This window comes from Argopecten irradians, chromosome 1 (genome assembly GCF_041381155.1).
Source record: "Argopecten irradians isolate NY chromosome 1, Ai_NY, whole genome shotgun sequence".
NCBI classification, from domain to species: Eukaryota; Metazoa; Mollusca; class Bivalvia; order Pectinida; family Pectinidae; genus Argopecten; species Argopecten irradians.
The window spans coordinates 44,619,689-44,643,233 of record NC_091134.1 but is presented as its reverse complement, the minus strand read 5'-3'; the positions used below and the strand labels follow the sequence as shown (position 1 = coordinate 44,643,233).

At 33.7% G+C, this 23,545-nt stretch overlaps 1 protein-coding gene and 1 long non-coding RNA gene across 2 annotated transcripts; both read left to right on the top strand.

The window, feature by feature from the left end:
- Positions 1-13,966: 13,966 nt before the first annotated feature.
- Positions 13,967-20,146, top strand: LOC138329505 (cell adhesion molecule DSCAML1-like). The gene is made up of 4 exons (XM_069276543.1): positions 13,967-14,136; positions 18,478-18,652; positions 18,929-19,252; positions 19,809-20,146. The coding sequence occupies exons 1-4, from the start codon at positions 13,996-13,998 to the stop codon at positions 20,114-20,116; spliced, it is 948 nt and encodes a 315-aa protein (XP_069132644.1). The 5' UTR covers positions 13,967-13,995; the 3' UTR covers positions 20,117-20,146.
- A 2,034-nt stretch (positions 20,147-22,180) lies between these two features.
- LOC138310579 (uncharacterized) lies at positions 22,181-23,175 on the top strand. Its single transcript, XR_011206455.1, has 3 exons — positions 22,181-22,288; positions 22,814-22,860; positions 23,043-23,175. It is a non-coding gene; the product is annotated as an uncharacterized lncRNA (long non-coding RNA).
- The last annotated feature ends 370 nt before the right edge of the window (positions 23,176-23,545 follow it).

Here is a 23,545-nt window from a genome sequence, read left to right as displayed (position 1 = left end):
TACATATGTATAAGACCACGATCAAGTGTATTGTGGGTAGAGATAGGCCTAGGACGTCTCCTTGCAGGCGGTATATGAAATTATTATTTGCCTAGATGAAATAAATGATTTGTTTTAATGTCCATGAGACAGGAGTCATCTCGTCTTTCCATGTCAACACCAAAATAAAACTAACAGGCCTATTCAAGGACACGTCCTTGGCCTAGCTACTGTAAGATACTGACCATGTATATATCCGATGTAAATCCTCAGATATATAATTATTTATTCTGTAGTAATAGAGCTACATGTACATGTAGCCCTCGCCAGATATTGTGAATAGTTTGAATAGGCATGTTTGCATGATATATTAAAAAAAAAAAAATGAAAAAAATTGCCGCCGGTGGAGAATCGAAAGATCAGAAGATCTGCACGTTAACACTAAACCAGATTTCTGCTTTTTTACATACAGTGATTTTTTTTATAAGAAGCAGATAACATTGTTATATGATAGAGTATTTCCTTATAGGAAAAATAAAAAATTGTAAATGTAATGTGCATGTAGCTGTTGTTTCAGCATGAAGAAAAGTGAAAAAAGGATAATAACACATTGATAACAAATCACAAAGTTTTCTGTTGTTCTTTAATATACCTGGTATACGATAATCTTTGTTATTTTATTGATGTTTTCTGATATGCTCGAATGTCGTTGAAGACACCCCCTGAGAGGAATGAGCTAGATTTCGCCGAGACTAAGCACACGCTCGTGTTACGTTGATACGGAGAAAACGACAGTTTTCATTTTATACCATGGAATATCAAAGTTATATTATGCATTGAGAAATTGTACAATACAATCTTTTTTAGATTATATCTTTCTACTGCGTATGCATCGTAAAATTCTACTAAGTTGCATGAAAAAAATCACGATAACTGCAGGTACAGGTATAGTAGGCCTAATGTTATACAATGCACAGTCGATGTCGAGAACAGATCCGATTTGATACATTCAACTCCAATATAAAGAAATGAATGCTATAGCCGAAACCTTTTGGACTCAGAGATAGTCAAAGATCGCTTTTTTAATGAATAAGAAAAAATAAACACGAAAAAATCACGATAGCTGCTCGCAACCCAGTGGTACCGCGGTTTCATCGGTTTTCGACGGCGAAAGACCAAAATAGATTTTTTACACACAATGTCAAACATATTCAATTCAAATCATAAATTATATGTTTCAGAAGCATGTAAATGATATTTTTGTGCAATATTTCATGAACTTCATCTACTAAACGAAGTATCCACAAACGCTGTAAGATTTACATTGTAGCCTACGTAGGACTCCTGTTTCTTTTTGTCAAAGTGACGTTTAAATAATGAAATGTTTCAAGATAAAGTAACACTATTATTTTAAACTATGTTAAGATGTACATGAGTGCAAATTGCCACCATAATACCACAAATGAATGCTTATTCAATCCTTCAAAACGTCAGCTTGCAAGGTCGAATCACCCGGGCTCATAGAGGACTAAAAAGTGACGTCATTGGAATGTTCGAGATCAAATCGTCAAATTTAGAAATCGTAATCAGAATAAAGAAATTAATCATTTATTTACTCACATCGCAATATTTTCCTATCGCAACTGTTACAGGAAATTCTTATTACCTGGTATCGAGTTCTATGCCTGATTAATCTCGATAATAGTGCTGAAAATATCTGGTTTATTGATATTGTTCCGCTACTTTTGTTGAGTTTAAATTCGCAAATTCGAAGGGCGTCAGAACGTTTGTTTTCAACCGGAATCAACATCGTTGTGATAAAGACCTTCCAAGTGAATTTTTGCATCGGGGGAACAGGAACATAAAAAGTTGATTTTCTCAAAAAGTAAGAAAAATAAAATACATTAATTTTGCTGGAACACTAAAAAAATCATTCTGATTTCGGAACAATTGGAATTATGAAGATACCTCTAACAGTATTTTTTTTTTAATTTTTATTAGTATATAATATGTAAGTTAATTGTTTTCAGCTGTGTCCAGCGTAACTGTCTTTATTTACTGATGACATTGATGCCCAATGTTTTAAACATACTAAAGTGTATATCAAATGCAGGTTTGAGTTTGCGATATGGAATAATATAAGATTGATGTATGTTGGTTTTTACTAATTTTGTAAGTATATTTTGCAGAGAGATAATCCAAATATTCAAATATGGACGCATATGTAATGCAATTAGAGAAATCAAAGTTGACAAGACAAGACAAGTAGAGAAGACAGTAGGTTCCATTGTTTCGAGGAACACATATATTACACTGTGTCGAAAGCAGAATAATTTTCCGAATATGCTGCAACGGGCACTTTTTAAAGTGGAATGACTTCTTGACTTTGGCACATCTTCAAACGAGAAATTTCGAACGTTCTGTGAAAATCTAGTTATAAGCTTGATGTTCAACGACCTCCTGTTAACTAGTGATCTTCAATCAGAATTGTTATGACTTGTATTTGATCTGTTTAGTTTCATTATACGTCACATCTACATCATAACTCAACTTCACTGCGTACGCTGAAAAATCTACATTACCAAATGATACTTGAATTAGATGCTATTTTCTATGTTCATAATTGAGTTTATATTATGTAATGTTTCGTAACACAAGTTTGTGTTAATTGCTCAATTATCCAGCTGTTTTGGATATGCTAGTCAATTAATAAATTGACAATCATTCTCAATTATAGTTTCTGTTATATATTTCATTCTATATCACAGCTGTAAAAAACGGAGCTTCAGCATCAGCAGCCAGTAAAAACAATGACTATATTTTTGCTGAGTTATAGCATAGCGAACACAAATCCAGCTTGTCTAATGTGGAAGCAATTAAGTCGTAAAGATTAATTTCCTACCTCTAAACTAGGCAGAAAAACTGGATCCTTATGAAACACGTAAAGTTTGATCACATATGGATGAAGTGAAACTCTCGAAACGCTCGGTGACAGTCTACAAAGAAATCGCAAAAAAGTTGGGATCTAAATTCATCAGCACCGGATGGCGAATTCGAAGACCGCAATAAAGAATATGTACGGCGGTTGGTGTTGTATGTGAATGGAGACATAAAGGAGAAGAAAGGGGTAATATGAAGAAAGAAAAATGTTTCCAAAGCTTTATCCTCTCTCATGATCAAGGGATGTGAGCATCAGGGCCAATCTCAAGCCCAGGTACAAATACAGTTTGGATTGTATTTTAGCATCGTTCCTTATGTCATGATTTTGATATGCATATATAGGAACTGCATATTCAAACGACCATGTTTACATTTGCCACTGTCGTAGTATTCATTAATGGTCCAATAACGCTGATTTTTTAATAAGGCTATTTTACACACATGTGAAAACTTTAACAACCCACCACATCACATTTTTCTATATGGCTGTCATCTTGTAATGAAGTAGTAGTACACACCAAAATTGAACAGAATGTAGAGAAATAAGATGTTTGAACGAATATTTTTCCTCTACTATATGTATTACACTTGACATTATATTTAGTTCATTTCTTATCTAAATATATGTGTCCTACTTTACATATTCGTTCCTTTAAACACATATACGCATGTATGCTGACCTACTTTTTAAACAATGTAATAAATATTTTCGGTATACGTGTGGATGTTTTATCTACATATATTGACCGATATATTAAGCTTTTATTTCACCTAAATATTCTGCACAATGTTACTGTCCCCTATACACGAACCTTTCTACTAAATCTTCTGCCCAAATGAGGTTTTCCCGATTTGGATTTCCGATCTACTAAACAAGGTTGGTATCGGTGCTAAAGCGTGATAGCAAATTGTAAACGATGTCAGAATAAAGGTTACTTTTCATGATAACGACATCGTCATTAATTTCAGAAACTAACATAGTAGAGGTATTCGAATCAGTAGTTGCACTACTGACGGTTTTAATAGATAAGGTCAAACTGTGTCAATTGATAAACACATGAACATTAACAGGTGGTCCTCAAACCGCAATAGGGATTGACGAGCAACATCAGAGATGTTTGGTTTAGTCCTTTCCTTTGTCTATGTGGGGACTTTCAGTCTTGTGAATGCCGAAGTAAGTATTCCACTGCCGCAGGATATCCGTGATGCTTTTGAGAAATATTTGGCTGAAAGACAAATGGATAAAATTGATAATTCGCTTACCGAAGAAGTGAAGAGTATGAACATTCGTCTAAAAGAACTGGAAAGATTACATGCCGAAAATATACAATTACTGACCAATCGTCTTGAAGAGTCAGAATACATGCGCGCAAAGGAGGCAGAGACCTTCCAAAATCGACTGGAAGCAATTGAGAATTCACATGAAAAATATGTAGCGATTCTTAACAATCGGTTGAGAGAAGTGGAAAACAGCTGTACCAGTACCAAAGAAAACGAGGTCTTGAAAACTAATGAAGAAGCCTTTAAAATTCACGAGTCAAAAATATAAAAAAATAAAAAAAAAAAAAATTCACGAGTCAAAAACCATGCTCACCGCTAAAGAACATAATATGCAAACGCTAAATACGTTAAATGATAATGTGCAACAGAGGGATAGGAATCCCCTGATTAGGAACTAACAAATCTACGGTATAACCAGGCTAAAGGAACATCGTCTAAAACAAACCAAAGAGTTGGTAAGTATTCATTTATACCATTTGGTTTTGGTAGACATTGCTGCGTTGATTTTTTTAAATATCATATTTGCTTTGCATATATTTTATTCGAAAACTTTTTATACATGCCTGTGATTAATTTGAACAGTATACATATAAATGTATATATATATATATATATTTTAACTTGATTAACGTAATGATTGTGCAAATAAGAAATTACATGAACAGAACTGTCAAATGATACGTCTTTTGTCTCCTTGCTTCCCACACATGTAATGTACATAACATATGTGAACATGTTATCGTAATTTCTTCACAGATCTTTCTAGTATGCATTGTGACCTGAATTATATATTTTTCAGCCCCTGTCACTGACTGGGTTGCCTTCCATGCTATGTTTGACACACCATTACCAAATCCAAGTATCGGACATACGATTCCTTTCTCAGATGTAAAAACCAACATCGGCAACAACGAATATCACCCGACGACGGGAATATTTACTTGTCAGAAGGCCGGAGTGTATGTCTTCTCGTGGAGTATCCGAATCCATGAAGCTAACCATGGAGTAGATACTGAACTTATGCGCAATGGTGCTATCATTGGATTCAGCACTGCCGGTGGAGGAGACGCAAGTGCGTGGGGGTTCAGCTCAGCTACAGTTACCCTTTACCTGAATCATGGCGATGAAGTGTGGGTGCGGGTATCGGGTGTTGTTGTCGGTGTAACAATTGACAAAATGAGTATGTTAACAGTATTTCTAGTACACGCAGACTAAATCAGCACGATATTAAAAAGTTTAACCTGCCTGGTTCATTAAAATACCTAGTCAGACTATGAGGCTTTGTTTTCATATTGGTGTTACGTGAGTGAGATACTGACCATTTAAGCATTTAACTGTTTTCATATGGACTCTGTGGCCTATTGGCCTGTTTAGATGCCAGAGCTTTCCCGAACATCTCCATAATACGCGTAGCGCATTATGAGATGATTGTCTGCAAACTCTAACAACTATATAAACTATAAGTTTCCATGCGAAGATATCAATGCTGATATTTTTATTCTTAACCCATTAGGAGGTCTGTGTTTTAAATGTTTTAGGTTAGACCACGAAAACCATTCCGCAACGACAATTAATATCACAAGATGGAACAGACATTTTAACGAATAACGTTTTTCCGTTGTGAAGTTACCTTGTAAATATTTCTCGGCTCTGCCGGTCCTTAAAGAGGTAGTGAAATGTCATAATGGACACGTTTTGGGTGTCATTATTCCTATACCAGCCATATACTTCCATACTTCACTTTTGGATTGGTGGACGGACATAGTTTATATTAACCCGTAGAAATAACAAACTTTTTAAGAATGCAAATATAGGTCAATCGGTTTACTAAGGACAACCTGGTTAGTTAAATTAAAATAAAATTAAATAGTTTTTGTAATATTTTTTGCCATATCTATATCTATATATATTTTACATAATTGCAAAAAGAAAACACACTATAACGTAACTTTTCAGTTTTTCCTCCCTCCCTAGCGCTTTCTCGGCTCATGCCAGGATTTATACGGGCGTAAACATCAAATTTAGATAGAATGTTACTTAGGTAAGTTTAATCTGGGTTATTCAAAATACTAGTCCCGAACGAAAATTAAAGTTTTTTGCAACCCTATACTTTAAAGATTTACATGTATGAGCGACACATTATCATATCATATGCTTCGGTTTGGTTTGCAGAAATAAATGAGTCAGTAACCAATGGAACATAGCCTCGTCAATCAGTTGGTAATGTAAATTGAACTGACACGTGAACCTCGAGGCTTGTAGTCCAATGCGATGGCGGGGCGGGGCCTCGAGAACAACGGCGACCTCCCGCAAAAAAAAAAACAAATATACATGATACTTCGTTTTATTAACCCTTTGTCCCGTTCCTTCTAGAATTTCTAGCACAGGTTTCATAAGTTGAATTAATGAAAGTGTGCCCTTTGTGCCGTTCTGAAATTTAGGCACATTTCAAAAGTTTATATTATGAAAATACTCCTTCCCGCTTTATTTTCCTCGTTTTTTTAAAGATACTGAATTAGACGTTATTGATATATGGGTAATTTAAAATATATAAAAGTTATCATGAGCACACATAATGACAATGTTCGTTTACCTGTTTAGAATATCTGAGGGTGGATGGTCTGTTTTGGTGTTGTTCCCTGTGTCGGTCTGTAATGATACTCTGTTTTTCTCAATCCCATTCCTGACAAGAACCAAATATGAAAAATCAGCAGCTATTTGCTACAAAATAATGTGCGTAATATGACATTTTTTGTTTGTTCCGGAAAATCATATTTAGTTTTAATTTTAGAAGATTTAAACCATAATTCTTTGGACTCCTGTAAATAAATATTACACACTATAATACAATCCACTTGTTTTAGCAACGCATTGTGCGACTAAGGATATTTTATAATGACGTGAAGGTATCTTGAATTTCCGAATCAAATTTTTGAACGGCAACACAAAATAGCACGTTTTTTATGTTTGTTAGGTTGACGCGTGCTCAATTTATATTGTTAATTGTGTAGATATAAGAATCAATTACATTGCTGTCTCGCTATATTACATAGTTAATCTTCACAACCTATGTATCATATTAGGAAAAATATTATTTTAGGTTGAATGGATTAAATATGTGACTGCAAACAAATGGGTAATTCTTAGTTTGCTTTTGGGGTTCATACTTTTTTTTTTTTGTTGCTTCTTGTTTTTTTTTTTGCGGCGTCGGGGCATATGTTTTTTGTTGTTTGATTTTTTTTTTGTAATTTGAATGTTTAATCGATCGCGATTTCCTCAAATTGAATAGGTTCCGTCTTGTTTTGCTCTTTCAACTCCATAATCTAAAATTCAATATTTTAACGCGAACATTAGTCATATGTGTGCCTATTGATAAACTTTTTTATTTTTACCAATATATCAAATGTCAAATTCAAGATCTTTTAAACAAGAGAAAATAACAGGAAATGTATTATCATTCACCTTCTTATTATTTTTATATTATTTGTCCTCATGTTTTTGTCTATATGTTCCTTCCTTCCTGATCCCTCTTCACACATATCTTTAATTTACCATGTCATGACGTTATCTCTAACTATGGACTCCCATTGTACCCGTCTGACGTCATAGTTTTACAAATAAAATAATATCAAACGACCTGGAAGACCATGCACTGAAGCCTAGGAAGACGCCTATCGGGAGGAAAAAACACCTGTTTTATCGTTGTGCTTTTGCTTTTTATTCATATTGAAACCATCGACATGGACATTGTTCTTTTTCACATCCCTATCTATATAATTTATATAACTAACTATCATATAAAACACCCAATAAACGCCCTATACTGAATACCCCCCCCAGCATCGTCGCTGGCACTCCGCCCCACCTCGCATAAGGGCTCGCTTCTCTTCAGACTGTTTATATACACAATTGCCCATATTTATATTGTCGATACCCGACTTACATTTAAGCTAATTGTGCCGTTTTTTTTTATACTCACGGACCATCCAAGATGAGGTTTTCATTCTAGTTATATCACGCGTCACAACAAGTAAACAATCCATATTGAGAATTAAACTTAATATTCTGTATTCCATAGGTTGGTCGCTGCTATCCCTGCGTTCACAAGACACAAATATGAGCCTGACCACAATGAGTTTTGGTCAGTACTGCCACAACAATCATGATAAGACTGGCCGTCACTCAGCTATTAGTGAATTGATAATGAGTGTAACCAACAAGGAAGAACCATGAAACGCTCAACATTGTGTGTCTAACAAATTTCATACTCTCGCACATTCATTTCCTAGAGGACCATCGTGTTCACTATGAGTAATTGTTAAAGTGCACTTATCATGCATTGCTATGTTTTCACATCCTTTACTCACACATATCCCACCTAACACAGCATCCTGACACCCGACTATCATATACTCAACTTAATAAAGGTACTATAAAGCCGCTGACAGCGTTTCGCTAGTAAGACTTATTTGATGTGATTCAGTATTATAGAGCCCAATACACATGAATGCCTCTCTTCCCACCTTGAGCAATCTTGGTACTCATATAGCATACGACCTCTCTTACCACCCTGATACATTCATAAAACCTTGTGGTTTCGATAGACCGTAAATCTAACTCTTAACTAGATGTTGACACGTATCTTCTCAATACTTTAAATAACTGTATGAACATACCAAGACCATGATTCATGTATTCACTCGTAAAACGTTTGTACAAAAATCAAGCAAATATCGTAAACACAGATCCGTGCTAATTTGAAAAATATTAGATTTTTAAAAAAAAACTTAAAATATCATAGTGTCGAATATTTATCATGATTTATGTTTTTGATATGTCTCTCAATTTCGGCCTGAAACGTATTTTCTGCACATTGTTCAATTTTGCTTAATATAGATCGACCTCGATCTTTTTGTATCATCATATTCGATTCTGTTGAGTCTGAAACAAGTTGCCATAACGCTGGTGAGAGGAGCAAGGTGACAGAGTATCTGCATATCTCTTTTCATTAAATCAGTAATTTTAACTATAGATATTGCTATTTTTTTTTTGAGAAACCCGTGTCAACCCACAGGATATCTGTGTTGAGTACTTGAGATCGAATGGTAAGGCAAGCCATACGCTATGTTGTAAAAAAAAAGAAAATTTCATGGAATGTTTTAACTGAAACATCGAAAGAAACTCAGCAAATAGTATGAAACTGAGAGAGCAGAACAATTTCGATATTGTATATACTAAATTTGGTAAAAAAATCCGTCGATAAATAAAGTCATTGATCTTAGGTGTAAAAAGTCGAAACCTTGGAGCAAACAATCACGTCTGCCATTTTCCCGTCGAGCCGCATCTTTCTGGAGCGCGAAAAATGGACCGTTGGCTCAAAATTTAAAATGTAAATTCATCATAACCATAAATGATCCCAAGTTTCACTAATCAACACAAAAATAAGCAAGACCTAACAGAGGTACATGTAATTTAGCCTTCATTCATACATCACACACGCTAATTACACATATACATTATAACACGTGTCATTGACTTGGTTGTATGCATTGAAAACACTTGATATTTAAAAGAATGAATATAACTTTAATTATATTTTAGATAATTTACGGTTATTGGTTTATTGATTAAAATACTATATAATTGTTTGAATAATTTATATTACACAATATCTTAAATGTTTACATAATTCACGTTTGTCATAATGTGTTTCGTATTTCTAAATCCGTGTAGTTCTGTATAATTCAATTGTAAAAAGGTAATAATGATTAATTTGTTCGGTATGATTTTCATCACAGCTGATAGTGTGTCTAGTTTTCGCCAAACAATTCACAATCAATTTCAAGTTCATTACATATTTACGTTGTAGTCTTAATCTTTAAAGATGCTCCGACAGAGCATAAATTATACCCATCATTTGAGAAATTACTGATGTTTAATCGGGTATATATGTATCAAATATGCATAAAAAATACACACAAAATAATTTATTTTGCTTTTGGTACATGTGGAAACATTACTTCATTCCATGTAGAACATAGTGCCATGATTTTTTTTCGGAACGTAATCAATTACTTAACCCTTAGGCTGCCACAGGGCCGATTTGGGCCGATCGGATTTTTACGTTGACTGCCACAGGGCCGATTTGGGCCGATGTGCTTTTTAACGAATTTTGACGTCACGTTTTGCATTGTTAACGACGTCATCAATATATGTGTGATGTCCCTGCACCGACATGAGAAATGCTGGAAAATTGCATATGTGATGACACAAATTTAAAGTTACCTTACTCCGAAACCGTTCAACTTATTTTCACGAAACTTTGTGTATATGTTAGGCTGGTGTCATAGTTGTACCTTTTGCTATCCGGAACCTTCTATTTTTGGTATTTTATCTGTTACTATGAAAACAAAATTAACAAATTACAGTTTGTTGTCTAACTCCAAAACGGTTCAACGTAGATGCACTAACATGTTTATATACTGTGTATATAGACTTTAAGTTTTGCAGATGCATGTAAAGTTTCACGATTTACAGTTTGGAACATATTTGCGGGGACTTGTCTTTCAAATCATCTATGTCACAGTTGAAAGCGTCATTCATAAGACATGTTATAATAAGTGAAACTATGATTTTGTTAATTTTTTCGAAGTAAAATAAATTTCGCGAACTTGGATGGGTCCGCGAATTTAGCAAAACTAAAACCTCTGTGTATATAAGAAACTACATGTATATATACATTTTATCGCACCTCGGACAGAAATGTCCCCAAATGATTGGCGGAGAGCCGTCACGTGGTGACCCCCTAATACTTTATAGGGGGTCAGTAAATTTTATTATGGTGCAATATGGCGGCTGTCGCCCTCGCTTCAAAATTTTAACACATTCTCTTCAACTAAATATACCATTTCTTTACCGTAAAAATATATTTTACTTATTATTTTTTATGTAAAATTCATTTAAAATCGTTTCTATACTTCAAAATAAATGAAACGCATTTTTTTAAATACGAGTTGCTTCCCCTACGCCAGTTTGAAAGTTGATGACGCGGTGAAAGTCAAACGTAAGAATTCAAGCGTTTTCTTGACTGCGACCATAAACAAATGGAGGGGTTCGTATCTTTAGATCTATCAACCCTCACTCTTCAGCTAATTTATCGGCATTACTTTAAGTGATTATCTCAGCGAGAATGCAGAGATGATCATGTGTCTGCGCTATAAATGTTGGATGGATGTTTGTGTCACTTTTGTTTGTGATGCTTTCAATATACAACCAGTCTGATGTCGCATTGAGGTAGGCCTATTGTGCACTAGGAATGTCGAATTATTGTTCTTCAGGTTCCTTATACAGTTATTTGCAGATTCCGGAAAGAAATACATACATGTAAATAAATACGTAGGCCTACTGTATGCCAAATATTTAAAAATGCGGCGATGTTGTATACTTCGCCAGCATGGTTCAGGTTTGATATCGGATTCCTGAGAAAACAAATAGGAAACAAAGATCTAATGAAACAAATAAATGGTCCTCGATGCGATAAATTCGTTATATAGTCAGTTACTGACCCCCTATAAAGGCATAGAGGGTCAGTAAGAAGTATAGGAGGCTCGGGCTACGCCCTCGCCCCCTATAAATCTTACTGACCCTCTATGCCTTTATAGGGGGTCAGTAACTGACTATATAACTAATAATATAAGGCTAGTGCTTAAGTTCTGATTATTGCTATTATTCATTTATATAGATAATGTTTATGTTACATCGGAAACCTATTCAAAACGCTATATTACCGATTACTTCAATTTCTGAGTTTTAGTTATAGCTCCCTTTTTTATTCGACTGATCTCCATGTTATAGCTATGACATCGTATATGGACATATATGTAATAGAATAACTAATTTGGCAATATCCATTTTGTTGGAAAGAAATAAAGAGTAAAGACATGGTGAAGCATAGTTTTTAGAAAATGATATATACGTAGGTCACCTTCTAGTGGTCCCGTGTATATATGTACATAGCGAAGTTATTTTAGGTAGAAATACTGTAACCCAGATTTCGATTTTAATTGAAGATGTGTTGTTACAGCACATCAAGAAGTTGATGAAATGTTGATTATTAAATCTATATATACATACATGTATATTAAGGAAATAAGGGATGTACTTGATGGTTGAGTTGTGGGGGAGGGGGGGGGGGGGGGGGAGAGGTTAGTTATTTTTTTTATTGATGATCCCATTTCGAATTCGAATTTTGAAATATTTTCGGTTTTCCGTGTTTAATTTCTGAATTTAAATTTTGTATTTTTTTTCTTTCTTGAACTGGGATTTTGTTTCCTAACCAAGTACATATAGGCATATATTCGTAACGTAACATGTACTCATATTGGGATTTTAAAAGAAGTGCGTCATCCGTCGAACGTTGTTTCAGTTCGGAAACCTTAACAATTTAAACCCATATCTATCACCAGATCTAACATTTTACATATAATTTTAAAGGCCCATTACCTTTCGAAATAAAAATGAAAAGTTTCTAAAAACCAATTATAACATAATAAGGATTATATCGATGAGGTTACAGCACCAAACAAAAGCGAAATCATTTGTGTAATCCATGTTAACAATGAAGATCGATTTCGCTGTTTTGTCGTCTGGTGCACTGATAGAAAACTAACGCGCGGTAAATAGGACGACGGCGGGAAACATAAGACAACCTGCGTTATGAAAATTAATATTTGATTTATTTTTAATTGAATTGCTTAAAATGTGATTATAAGTAAATTACTAACTGTAAGCTGATAACTTTTGCGACTCATCAAAATATTCAAAATTGTTTTGCATTCCAATTTTGAAAATAAAAAGCCGTTTCAGAAAGGTAGCGGGCCTTTAAGTTGCTTCCAACCAAGTGTTCTTATTTGTAGGGTTAGCCATGTCGGCTATGCAGGGCGACAACGCGACACACTGTGGCAACAAAATGGGACATATTATTTCTGTAACATTGGCGTGCGATTTTGTCGCCTTGTCGTTTTGTCACATTGACGGGTTACATTTTTCGCGTTGTCGCATTGGCAGAAATGACACATCACAGTAGTTAGTGACAAGAAATTGTGAAAGTGATACAGAGAACAAACGATTTCTTGTCAAGTGAATTTAATTTATAACTATTTAGATACTAAACGCATGTTGTATTATCATTCAATATCAAATAAAATTTGCACTTCGCGGGGAAAAAAATCGATGAATATTAACAATTTTTAGTGCATCCGTAAGTTTGATGGCAGCGCAAACTTTTTCAATGCGAACACGTTATTTACCAATAAGCTGAGCCACTATGTAATTATGTCAGCTTTCTATAGAGGTATGACATGTCATGTGGAATGCGAGACGTGTCTTTATTCAATCGTTTAATTGACGCAGATACCGTCTTGACGCCGAGGTCGTGGTGAGATGGTAGGTGTATGCAAAACTGTTGACGTTATAGATAAATGACGTCATAATGGGAGGTTTGAAATGCCAGCAGAAATCGTGGCAATTCAGAAAATCAGAGAAATTCCTGTGGCAGCGAAATGGTTAAACTTTTCAATGATGGTAATGGTGTAAATTAAGTAACTTTTGTATCTGATGAAAAATACTAATTCGTCTGCTTCTCTCTTTTGATACAGAAAAAAACATACCATACATGTCAGCGATGGAGTATCTTTAAATCTAATGTCAGTTAAATCTACATATCCATATACACGTACTTATTACCATTTATCATTTGTAGCACTCGGTCAAGTCGAAGCTCTTTTCGCCCAAAGTATGTCGTCCACATACATAAGTGTAACGTGGAACAAACCGTCAGAACCGACTGGTGACATCATACAGTACAGTGTCTACGTCACAAATCCAGCGGGAACGTGTGTACAGCACGTACAACTATGTTCGGGCATTTGTGCACAGGTAGAAAACATAATTATTAAAACACATACAATTATGACCAATTAAAATAGAAATATTAATGAATATTTTACATGTCATTTTAAACACTAAGAATAGCAGTGACCATGCAGGCGGTAATCTAACTCTTGTCAGAATGATATGATATGTCCTTCTTAAACCGTGATATTCAGTTTTGGCCAGCGCACTTAAAATTGTCAATTTTCTGTAACGAATTACCTTAAAGTTCTTATCTACCTTTTAAAATTATTGAATAATAGGATTGTTTCTGAGGACCCATCAAATCTATGGGATGCAAATTATCTCCTCTAGATTGATAGCTGTTCACACAAAATTACAAATCTACATTTCGTTTCAAAACTAAGAAATAACATCATCTGATCAATGAAATCCACCTTCATCTAATATTCCTGCGTCTGTCGTAGCGAGAGTAAGATTAAACCTTACAAACCTGGATATTTTACCATTAAATTATTATATAAAGAATACATGTCTACAATGATCCCCTCATTATGACGATATCGACACACCATCTAAATATAAATAGGATAATCCAGTCAATTATTGTCTTTATCTGCATGAAGGCTCTTTGCATGCCGTTACAAAAGAGTTTTACAGTTTGACAAGGAAGTTGGCATTTAGAATTGACCAATTGATCCTACACTTCGGTCTAATAGGTTATATACAAACCCAACGTTCTCCATTTACTACATTCCTGTAATATGAAATCTTAGTAAAAATTCATTATCGTCAGTATATTATTATTTTTAACTGCAATCGCAGTCAAATGCAAAATAATAATAAAATAGATAAAACATCACACGCAATAAAGCATGCAGTTAAAGGCACGTATAATGTAAAACCAATTAGTTCCCATTGTTTAGGGGACTTACAAAACGTCGCATTATTTGACGTTTTTGACAAGTTCGGTGTTCGTAATGGTAACCATTCAGTCAAAATATTAATAAAGAAAAATAATTATTCATATTTTTTTTTTTTTTTTTTTGTGTAATTCTTTTATTTTTCCAAAGTGTCATTTCATCAACACAGTAAATAAATATATGATATTTACACGCAATCATACATACATACTCACCAACATTTTCAATTCTGTAATCATTACTACACTTTTAATTCAATTTACTCACTGTGACATTCTCTCTCTCAATCATACTGGGTTTAAGATAAAAACAAAAACAAAAACAAAAAACAGAAAAAAAGACCATAGAAGATATGTATATAAAATAGTTTGAAAAATATCTGGGAACTTACAGGAAAGAAAAAAAATATATAAAGAGATGTATTTATATATATATATGGTGCATTTATATATTATGAGGACAAGGATATATACAAAAAGAGCATCCATTCCAAGACACATACATACACTCACACAAACTTTCATTATCTTACACACCAAACACACATAAACACAGAGAAAAGCAAAAGAGGAAAAGAAGAAGATGTGAGATGAAAAAATGAACTACAAGTGTAGGATTATTTCTTTAAGCTAAAATTAATTAAAAAGTTGTGAAAATATTGAGAAACTGGATGGTAGGTAAAGTAACAATATGTTTATTATAAAACCATATATAACTATATTTTAGAAGCAAATATTATTATTTCCTTCTATTCATAATTAAACTGTATTAATTATATATGTTGCCATGTCGGAAACTGGGGTTTACACAAGAATTTTATTTAAATTTCATGAAAAAAATTCGAATTGGGAAACTATTTATTTCTTCTATATATACACATTGCCTTCAAATGCTTAGAATCTGTATTAATTTATTCCATTTTTTCCATTCAGCTAAGAATTTAGTTTTTTCTTTCTCCCTTTTGTTATTGACGATATATTTTTGAAATTTATAATGATCATAAATGCAATATAGTAGAGAATTAATATTTAATGATTTGTCTTGGCATCTACATCCGTAGAATCATATATGTATTAATGAATTACATAAAATCATTTAGATATCCGAAAAACATGTTTTTTAATTCAGTCGAAATGGAGTTTTGGCCAGCGCACTTAAAATTGTTAATTTTCTGTAACGCGTTACCTTAAAGTTCTTATCTACCTTTAATAAATTATTGAATAATAGGATTGTTTCTGAGGACCCATCAAATCTATGGGATGCAAATTATCTCCTCTAGATTGATAGCTGTTCACACAAAATTACAAATCTACATTTCGTTTCAAAACTAAGAAATAACATCATCTGATCAATGAAATCCACCTTCATCTAATATTCCTGCGTCTGTCGTAGCGAGAGTAAGATTAAACCTTACAAACCTGGATATTTTACCATTAAATTATTATATAAAGAATACATGTCTACAATGATCCCCTCATTATGACGATATCGACACACCATCTAAATATAAATAGGATAATCCAGTCAATTATTGTCTTTATCTGCATGAAGGCTCTTTGCATGCCGTTACAAAAGAGTTTTACAGTTTGACAAGGAAGTTGGCATTTAGAATTGACCAATTGATCCTACACTTCGGTCTAATAGGTTATATACAAACCCAACGTTCTCCATTTACTACATTCCTGTAATATGAAATCTTAGTAAAAATTCATTATCGTCAGTATATTATTATTTTTAACTGCAATCGCAGTCAAATGCAAAATAATAATAAAATAGATAAAACATCACACGCAATAAAGCATGCAGTTAAAGGCACGTATAATGTAAAACCAATTAGTTCCCATTGTTTAGGGGACTTACAAAACGTCGCATTATTTGACGTTTTTGACAAGTTCGGTGTTCGTAATGGTAACCATTCAGTCAAAATATTAATAAAGAAAAATAATTATTCATATTTTTTTTTTTTTTTTTTTTTTTTTTGTATTTCTTTTATTTTTCCAAAGTGTCATTTCATCAACACAGTAAATAAATATATGATATTTACACGCAATCATACATACATACTCACCAACATTTTCAATTCTGTAATCATTACTACACTTTTAATTCAATTTACTCACTGTGACATTCTCTCTCTCAATCATACTGGGTTTAAGATAAAAACAAAAACAAAAACAAAAAACAGAAAGAAAGACCATAGAAGATATGTATATAAAATAGTTTGAAAAAATATCTGGGAACTTACAGGAAAGAAAAAAATATATAAAGAGTTGTATTTATATATATATGGTGCATTTATATATTATGAGGACAAGGATATATACAAAAAGAGCATCCATTCCAAGACACATACATACACTCACACAAACTTTCATTATCTTACACACCAAACACACATAAACACAGAGAAGAAGCAAAAGAGGAAAAGAAGAAGATGTGAGATGAAAAAATGAACTACAAGTGTAGGATTATTTCTTTAAGCTAAAATTAATTAAAAAGTTGTGAAAATATTGAGAAACTGGATGGTAGGTAAAGTAACAATATGTTTATTATAAAACCATATATAACTATATTTTAGAAGCAAATATTATTATTTCCTTCTATTCATAATTAAACTGTATTAATTATATATGTTGCCATGTCGGAAACTGGGGTTTACACAAGAATTTTATTTAAATTTCATGAAAAAAATTCGAATGGGGAAACTATTTATTTCTTCTATATATACACATTGCCTTCAAATGCTCCTCTAGATTGATAGCTGTTCACACAAAATTACAAATCTACATTTCGTTTCAAAACTAAGAAATAACATCATCTGATCAATGAAATCCACCTTCATCTAATATTCCTGCGTCTGTCGCAGCGAGAGTAAGATTAAACCTTACAAACCTGGATATTTTACCATTAAATTATTATATAAAGAATACATGTCTACAATGATCCCCTCATTATGACGATATCGACACACCATCTAAATATAAATATAGGATAATCCAGTCAATTATTGTCTTTATCTGCATGAAGGCTCTTTGCATGCCGTTACAAAAGAGTTTTACAGTTTGACAAGGAAGTTGGCATTTAGAATTGACCTATTGATGCCAAACATTCTACACTTCGGTCTAATACGTTATATACAAACCCAACGTTCTCCATTTACTACATTCCTGTAATATGAAATCTTAGTAAAAATTCATTATCGTCAGTATATTATTATTTTTAACTGCAATCGCAGTCAAATGCAAAATAATAATAAAATAGATAAAACATCACACGCAATAAAGCATGCAGTCAAAGGCACGTATAATGTAAAACCAATTAGTTCCCATTGTTTAGGGGACTTACAAAACGTCGTATTATTTGACGTTTTTGACATGTTCGATGTTCGTAATGGTAACCATTCAGTCAAAATATTAATAAAGAAAAATAATTATTCATATTTTACATATCTTTTCCAATATAGCCAACAGAATCGTGTGCGGTTAACAGGAGTGGCACTTTCCCTGACAACCAAGAACATTTTATGGAGACCATCAGTGGTTTGTTGGCGTATACACAGTACACGTTTACACTTTACGCCTATACAGCAGTGGGAAGAGGGGACGGATCGTCTACGGCGTCCACTACAAATCAATCAGGTGTGTACACCATCAAGGCTGGTGCAGGTGCTGCGTTCTGAACAATATGTCAATAAATCTCTCAAATTTAACAGTAGATATTGATATCAGTATCTTTAAAATTTTCTATACCTTTATATACGCGTCTTATATCATTGTTCTATATAACTACCTTTCCCTCTGCTTTTCTATTATTATAACAATAATTCCGTTTACAAATCAATATGACTGACTTCTATAACCCTTAAAATGTTTCACATTTACCACACAAAGTTCCTCCTACTTTTAAATTATCAGAACCTAACCAGATTAAAGATGTCATTAAGGAAAGCATAACCGCGACAACAATCACCATTTCCTTTAATGAACCGAAACCATGTACAGGACCAATAGTACTGTACGAAGTCCGGTATATCTATCTGGAACGGATTTGTAATGGTGGACGGAGTACCGGTGACGTCACAACACAGTACACAAACTGTACTCCCTCCAGTGGGAGGACTGTCTGTCCAATAGATAACCTCTACCCTTATTGGAACTACAGCATCAGTGTAAGGGCTTACACCAGTGTAGGGCCCGGTAACTGGAGTGATACCTTACTACAGCAGACAGACCAGGACAGTAAGTATCAAACTAAGGGCTTACACCAGTGTAGGGCCCGGTAACTGGAGTGATACCTTACTACAGCAGACAGACCTGGACAGTAAGTAACAAACGAAGGGCTTACACCAGTGTAGGGTCCGGTAACTGGAGTGATACCTTACTACACTGGACAGACCAGGACAGTAAGTATCAAACTAAATACATACACCTGTACAGTATGTATGTTGTGAAGGAGCATGTCTGTAAACTATGCAAAATTGCTGGTTAGTAAATGTAAAATTATCTTTGAAAAATCATACTAAACTATAAATCCTATAACCTTTTCAATACGACTTTGATACAATTAATAAGTCAAGCATTTTGCATTTCTTAGGTTTTACTAGTTTTATTCGTAAAGTTTTGTTTTGCTTGTAAATATTATCAAAATATGTGGTAATCAGTTAAAGTAAAATACCTTAAATTACCTTAATCAATATCTTTATATTCACATCAACTATTTTAATGCATAGTCTTTATGATATTTGGAATATTATTTTAACTGAACTCAAAACACTGAAATGTCTTTACATTCTAGAACCAAGTGTCATCAATACTACAAGCCTCCGACCAACACTGATCACGGCCAACAATGTAACGTTAGAGTGGTCTGCCCCCTGTCCTCCTAACGGCGTCATCAGTCACTACGTCATACTCTGGACTACGTCATCACATATCCACACATCAGACGACTCCGTCTCCTACACAGTAGCAGGTCTACTACCGTACAGGAACTATACATACCAGGTGGCGGCCGTAACGGGTGCTGGTATTGGGAATTACACACCAGTGAAAAACCCTTACAACGTTAACAGATGGTACAAATTGCGCAGTTTGTTTTTGTAGGTAGTGGATTGTCAAAACTATTTTCCTGTCAAAAAAAACCGACAAAAAACTATCTTGATGTATAATTTCAGAGACAGCAGTACGATAAACATAGTATGTCGAATCAGTATCGCAATGAAATATATCAATGCGTATATTTCCTTGATGGCAAGCATGTGTAGATAATTCCTTGTCAGAAAAGAGAAATTTTTAATTTTAAAAACAAAATAAAAATATTAATCGGTTAAAACAAGTAGTTTATATGTAGAACACAAAGTAACACTAATAGCTGTTTTATTATTTCAACAAGAAAGTAGTGCCGAAAGTGCTATTTATCCCCTGTTTTTTGGTCTTGACCTTTTGTAGCTGATTTTTCTGACAATGTTCAATTCAAAGCAAAATAAGAAGGGAAACTTTCTTCTTAAATATATGCTTCTTAAAAAATACGTTAATCATAGGCAACATATAAAAATTGCTATTAACTAATTAATTTAGATAAAGGAATGCTTTATATGAATATCATACTGATTTAAAATTAGATGTCAAAACATGTATTAGAACTATCTAGTGCATCTTTCATTTAATGGTATATCGTAACATTATGTATTCGGTGATCTAAATGATATTTACTACCTCCAGGCACTACCGCCAGACCCCGATTTCTCGAAGCCAACTTGGATAAAAAACTGACTGAAGTCGCGATTAAGTTATATAAGGAGGACAACTTTGACTTAAGGCTGCACTTTGTTTCCAGAAATCGGGAGCTAGGAGTTGTTTGTATACATAGAATGGTCTGTTATTCATAATTTGAAATACATATAGGAGTTTTACCCCTTGGAGACATCACCATAGTTAACCTCGGTCCTTCCTCCCTGGAGTTGTCCTTCTTCGACCCTAACCTCCCCAGTGGACTAGTGGTGGACTATGACGTTCACTACACCTACCTTGAGCACGTGTGTCACAACCTGATTGATCGCACGTCGTGCCAGCCGGCCGTTGATTGTCCAGATCTTGTTCACGTTACCAGGACATGTAGAGGAACTGAATCAGGGACACAAACATGTAGTTTTACGAATCTATTTAACTATTGGACGTATACATTCATGGTCAGAGTGAATATGCTAACAGAGATAGGAGACTGGAGCAATGCAACAGTTGCTAAGACCAATGAATCAGGTAAATTATAATTCTTAGTCAGTCAATGTTAAGTTGCTAATTACATCTTAGGGGATAGAACACACATATAACTGAAATAACGAAAATCCATTTAAAAGATAAATAACATCCCGATTGGTGTTCGAGAAGGTTCGTGTGCAGCTTGGACCAGATGATATATATTTACTTTTAAAAATAAACTATGTGTAAAATGCGTTACATATGAAAACTGCATTTCCTTTATATGTATTTTCTGTCTATCAGTGGTAAAAAAAAAAATTTTTACTACATCAAAGATTACTTTCTACGTTTTTAGTTCCTGGATCTGTCGACAAGATCATTATTGATAACATCACATCTAGCAGTGTAATTTTGAATTGGACTTCTTGCTATCCTAACGGCATCATACTTCATTACATCATTCATTGGAAAAGTCAAGTAAATGAGGGCCACGTAAACACTTATAACAACGAAACTGTGTTCATAGTTACAAACCTCCAATCTGAAACCACATACGGGTTCAGTGTGGAGGCAGTCAACTCAAAGGGTATCGGGAAGTCATCAGCTGTGACTGAGATCATCACAAAGTTTTCTTCGTCGTCAACCTCGTTCAAGTCAGGTATTATTACTCAAAAAGTCCTATGCACACTATCTTGTATCATTTCAATTAAAATATTAGGGTATAGTAGTCTCCTATCATTTTCGGTATACACTAAATCAGGACGATTTCTTAAAAAGAGAAAAAGAAATTATTTACATGGTATTTCAACATATTGTACTTTACCATTGATAAATAATGTATTATATTGAACAAACCTGCGTGACATTGAAATTTATATAAAATATAAAAAAAATGCCATATTTTTCGTTTTGAAATATTGCTTTTTTATATTTTCTTCTTTTATTATTTGTTCCTGTCTTTGACTTTATAGGTGATCCTCAGTTTAACAGCCCATCAGCCACAGTTCCCGTCCTAGGGGCGTTACTAGCGGTGTTAATAGTCGCTAATGTAACTATGTTAGTAATCGTTTTCATAAGGTAAGTAACGCTTCCTATTACCTGGAAGTTTACATTTTGCAAAATGTATGACTACATTATTTTTTATGGTATTAAATCATGGGTTGAAATTATCAAGTATTGTGCAATAAGTACAATTGCTGTTTATTTTATGTTTTGGAACAGCATGAAAAATCTCACCGAAGCCTTCATTGCTGTTTTAAAACACTTGATCCATTTATAACAAATGAAAAATGAAAGGATCGAACATCGTTTGAATTTGAATCTAAATATTTATTCAGGGTAGTAAATGTTAATTTATAATTACATAAAAGAACAACTTTGTTAATACTAAAACGAATTGCGATTATTTGTAGCGTTTTATTTTTAGTTGCGTCCTCTTGTTAGAAGAGAAATGAACCAATATTCACGCTATTTATCAATTTATAAGTAAGACTCATGAGATTCAGTCTGCGATACAATTATAGTTTTTATTATCTTTTTAAAAAATTAATTTCCATGCCAGATTTCCTGCATCTTTATTTATCCAAATTTAATTTTGTTCAGGAAACGACACAGCCGGAACAGACAAAAGAAACCAGTTGGTGACAATGGTAGGAGTCGTTTATATTGACTATTCTGATAGCTTTGAAATAGCAGTATGCGAAAAACTAAAACATTAAAACTTTTTAAGTAAAGACTTGTATATAAACAATGATAAACTTGGTATTCAAACGCGAATTATAATACGAAAACGGTAAACGTTGTTAATATTTTTATTTTGTTTGACTTGCAGTTTATGAAGTACCCGACTCGACGTACGATCGGTTAGACTCTGCTACCAGAGAACCTGCAAACATTTACGATACAACTTCGGGGCTGTAGTGGAATGCTTAAGGAAGGGATAGCTTATATCTATATCACTACTGAACAAAATAGAGGCAAACAGATTAAAGATACAACAGGTTAACCACTGGGGATTCATTGGTTACGATTGAATTTAACTTTTAAAAAAGGAAACCTTACAAATAACTTTTTGAAATTCTGATGTCATGACCTGGACACTATTACATGACGTCATGATTCGAGCATGGTGTAACAGAATGGCTGATTTCGCTGGAAAATCTGTGTATCTATCTATAGACAATTTCATTATGTTATTATGCCGCTAAATATCATTATATATACATGTAAACGCCATAGTATTGTACATTTTGAGGGACTTTCATGTCAAACTAGGCCACTGGCAATGGAATTGTTTTTATTTTTATGTGCTCTTTAACGATTTATGTATCATAT

What these genes read in the sequence shown, in the direction of transcription:
- LOC138329505 (XM_069276543.1), top strand. Translation starts at nt 13,996, where the DNA reads ATGTCGTCCACATACATAAGTGTAACGTGGAACAAACCGTCAGAACCG. An exon ending in GTCCACTACAAATCAATCAG is followed by an intron (nt 18,653 to 18,928) that starts GTGTGTACACCA and finishes TTAAATTATCAG; the next exon opens with AACCTAACCAGATTAAAGAT. An exon ending in ACAGCAGACAGACCAGGACA is followed by an intron (nt 19,253 to 19,808) that starts GTAAGTATCAAA and finishes TTTACATTCTAG; the next exon opens with AACCAAGTGTCATCAATACT.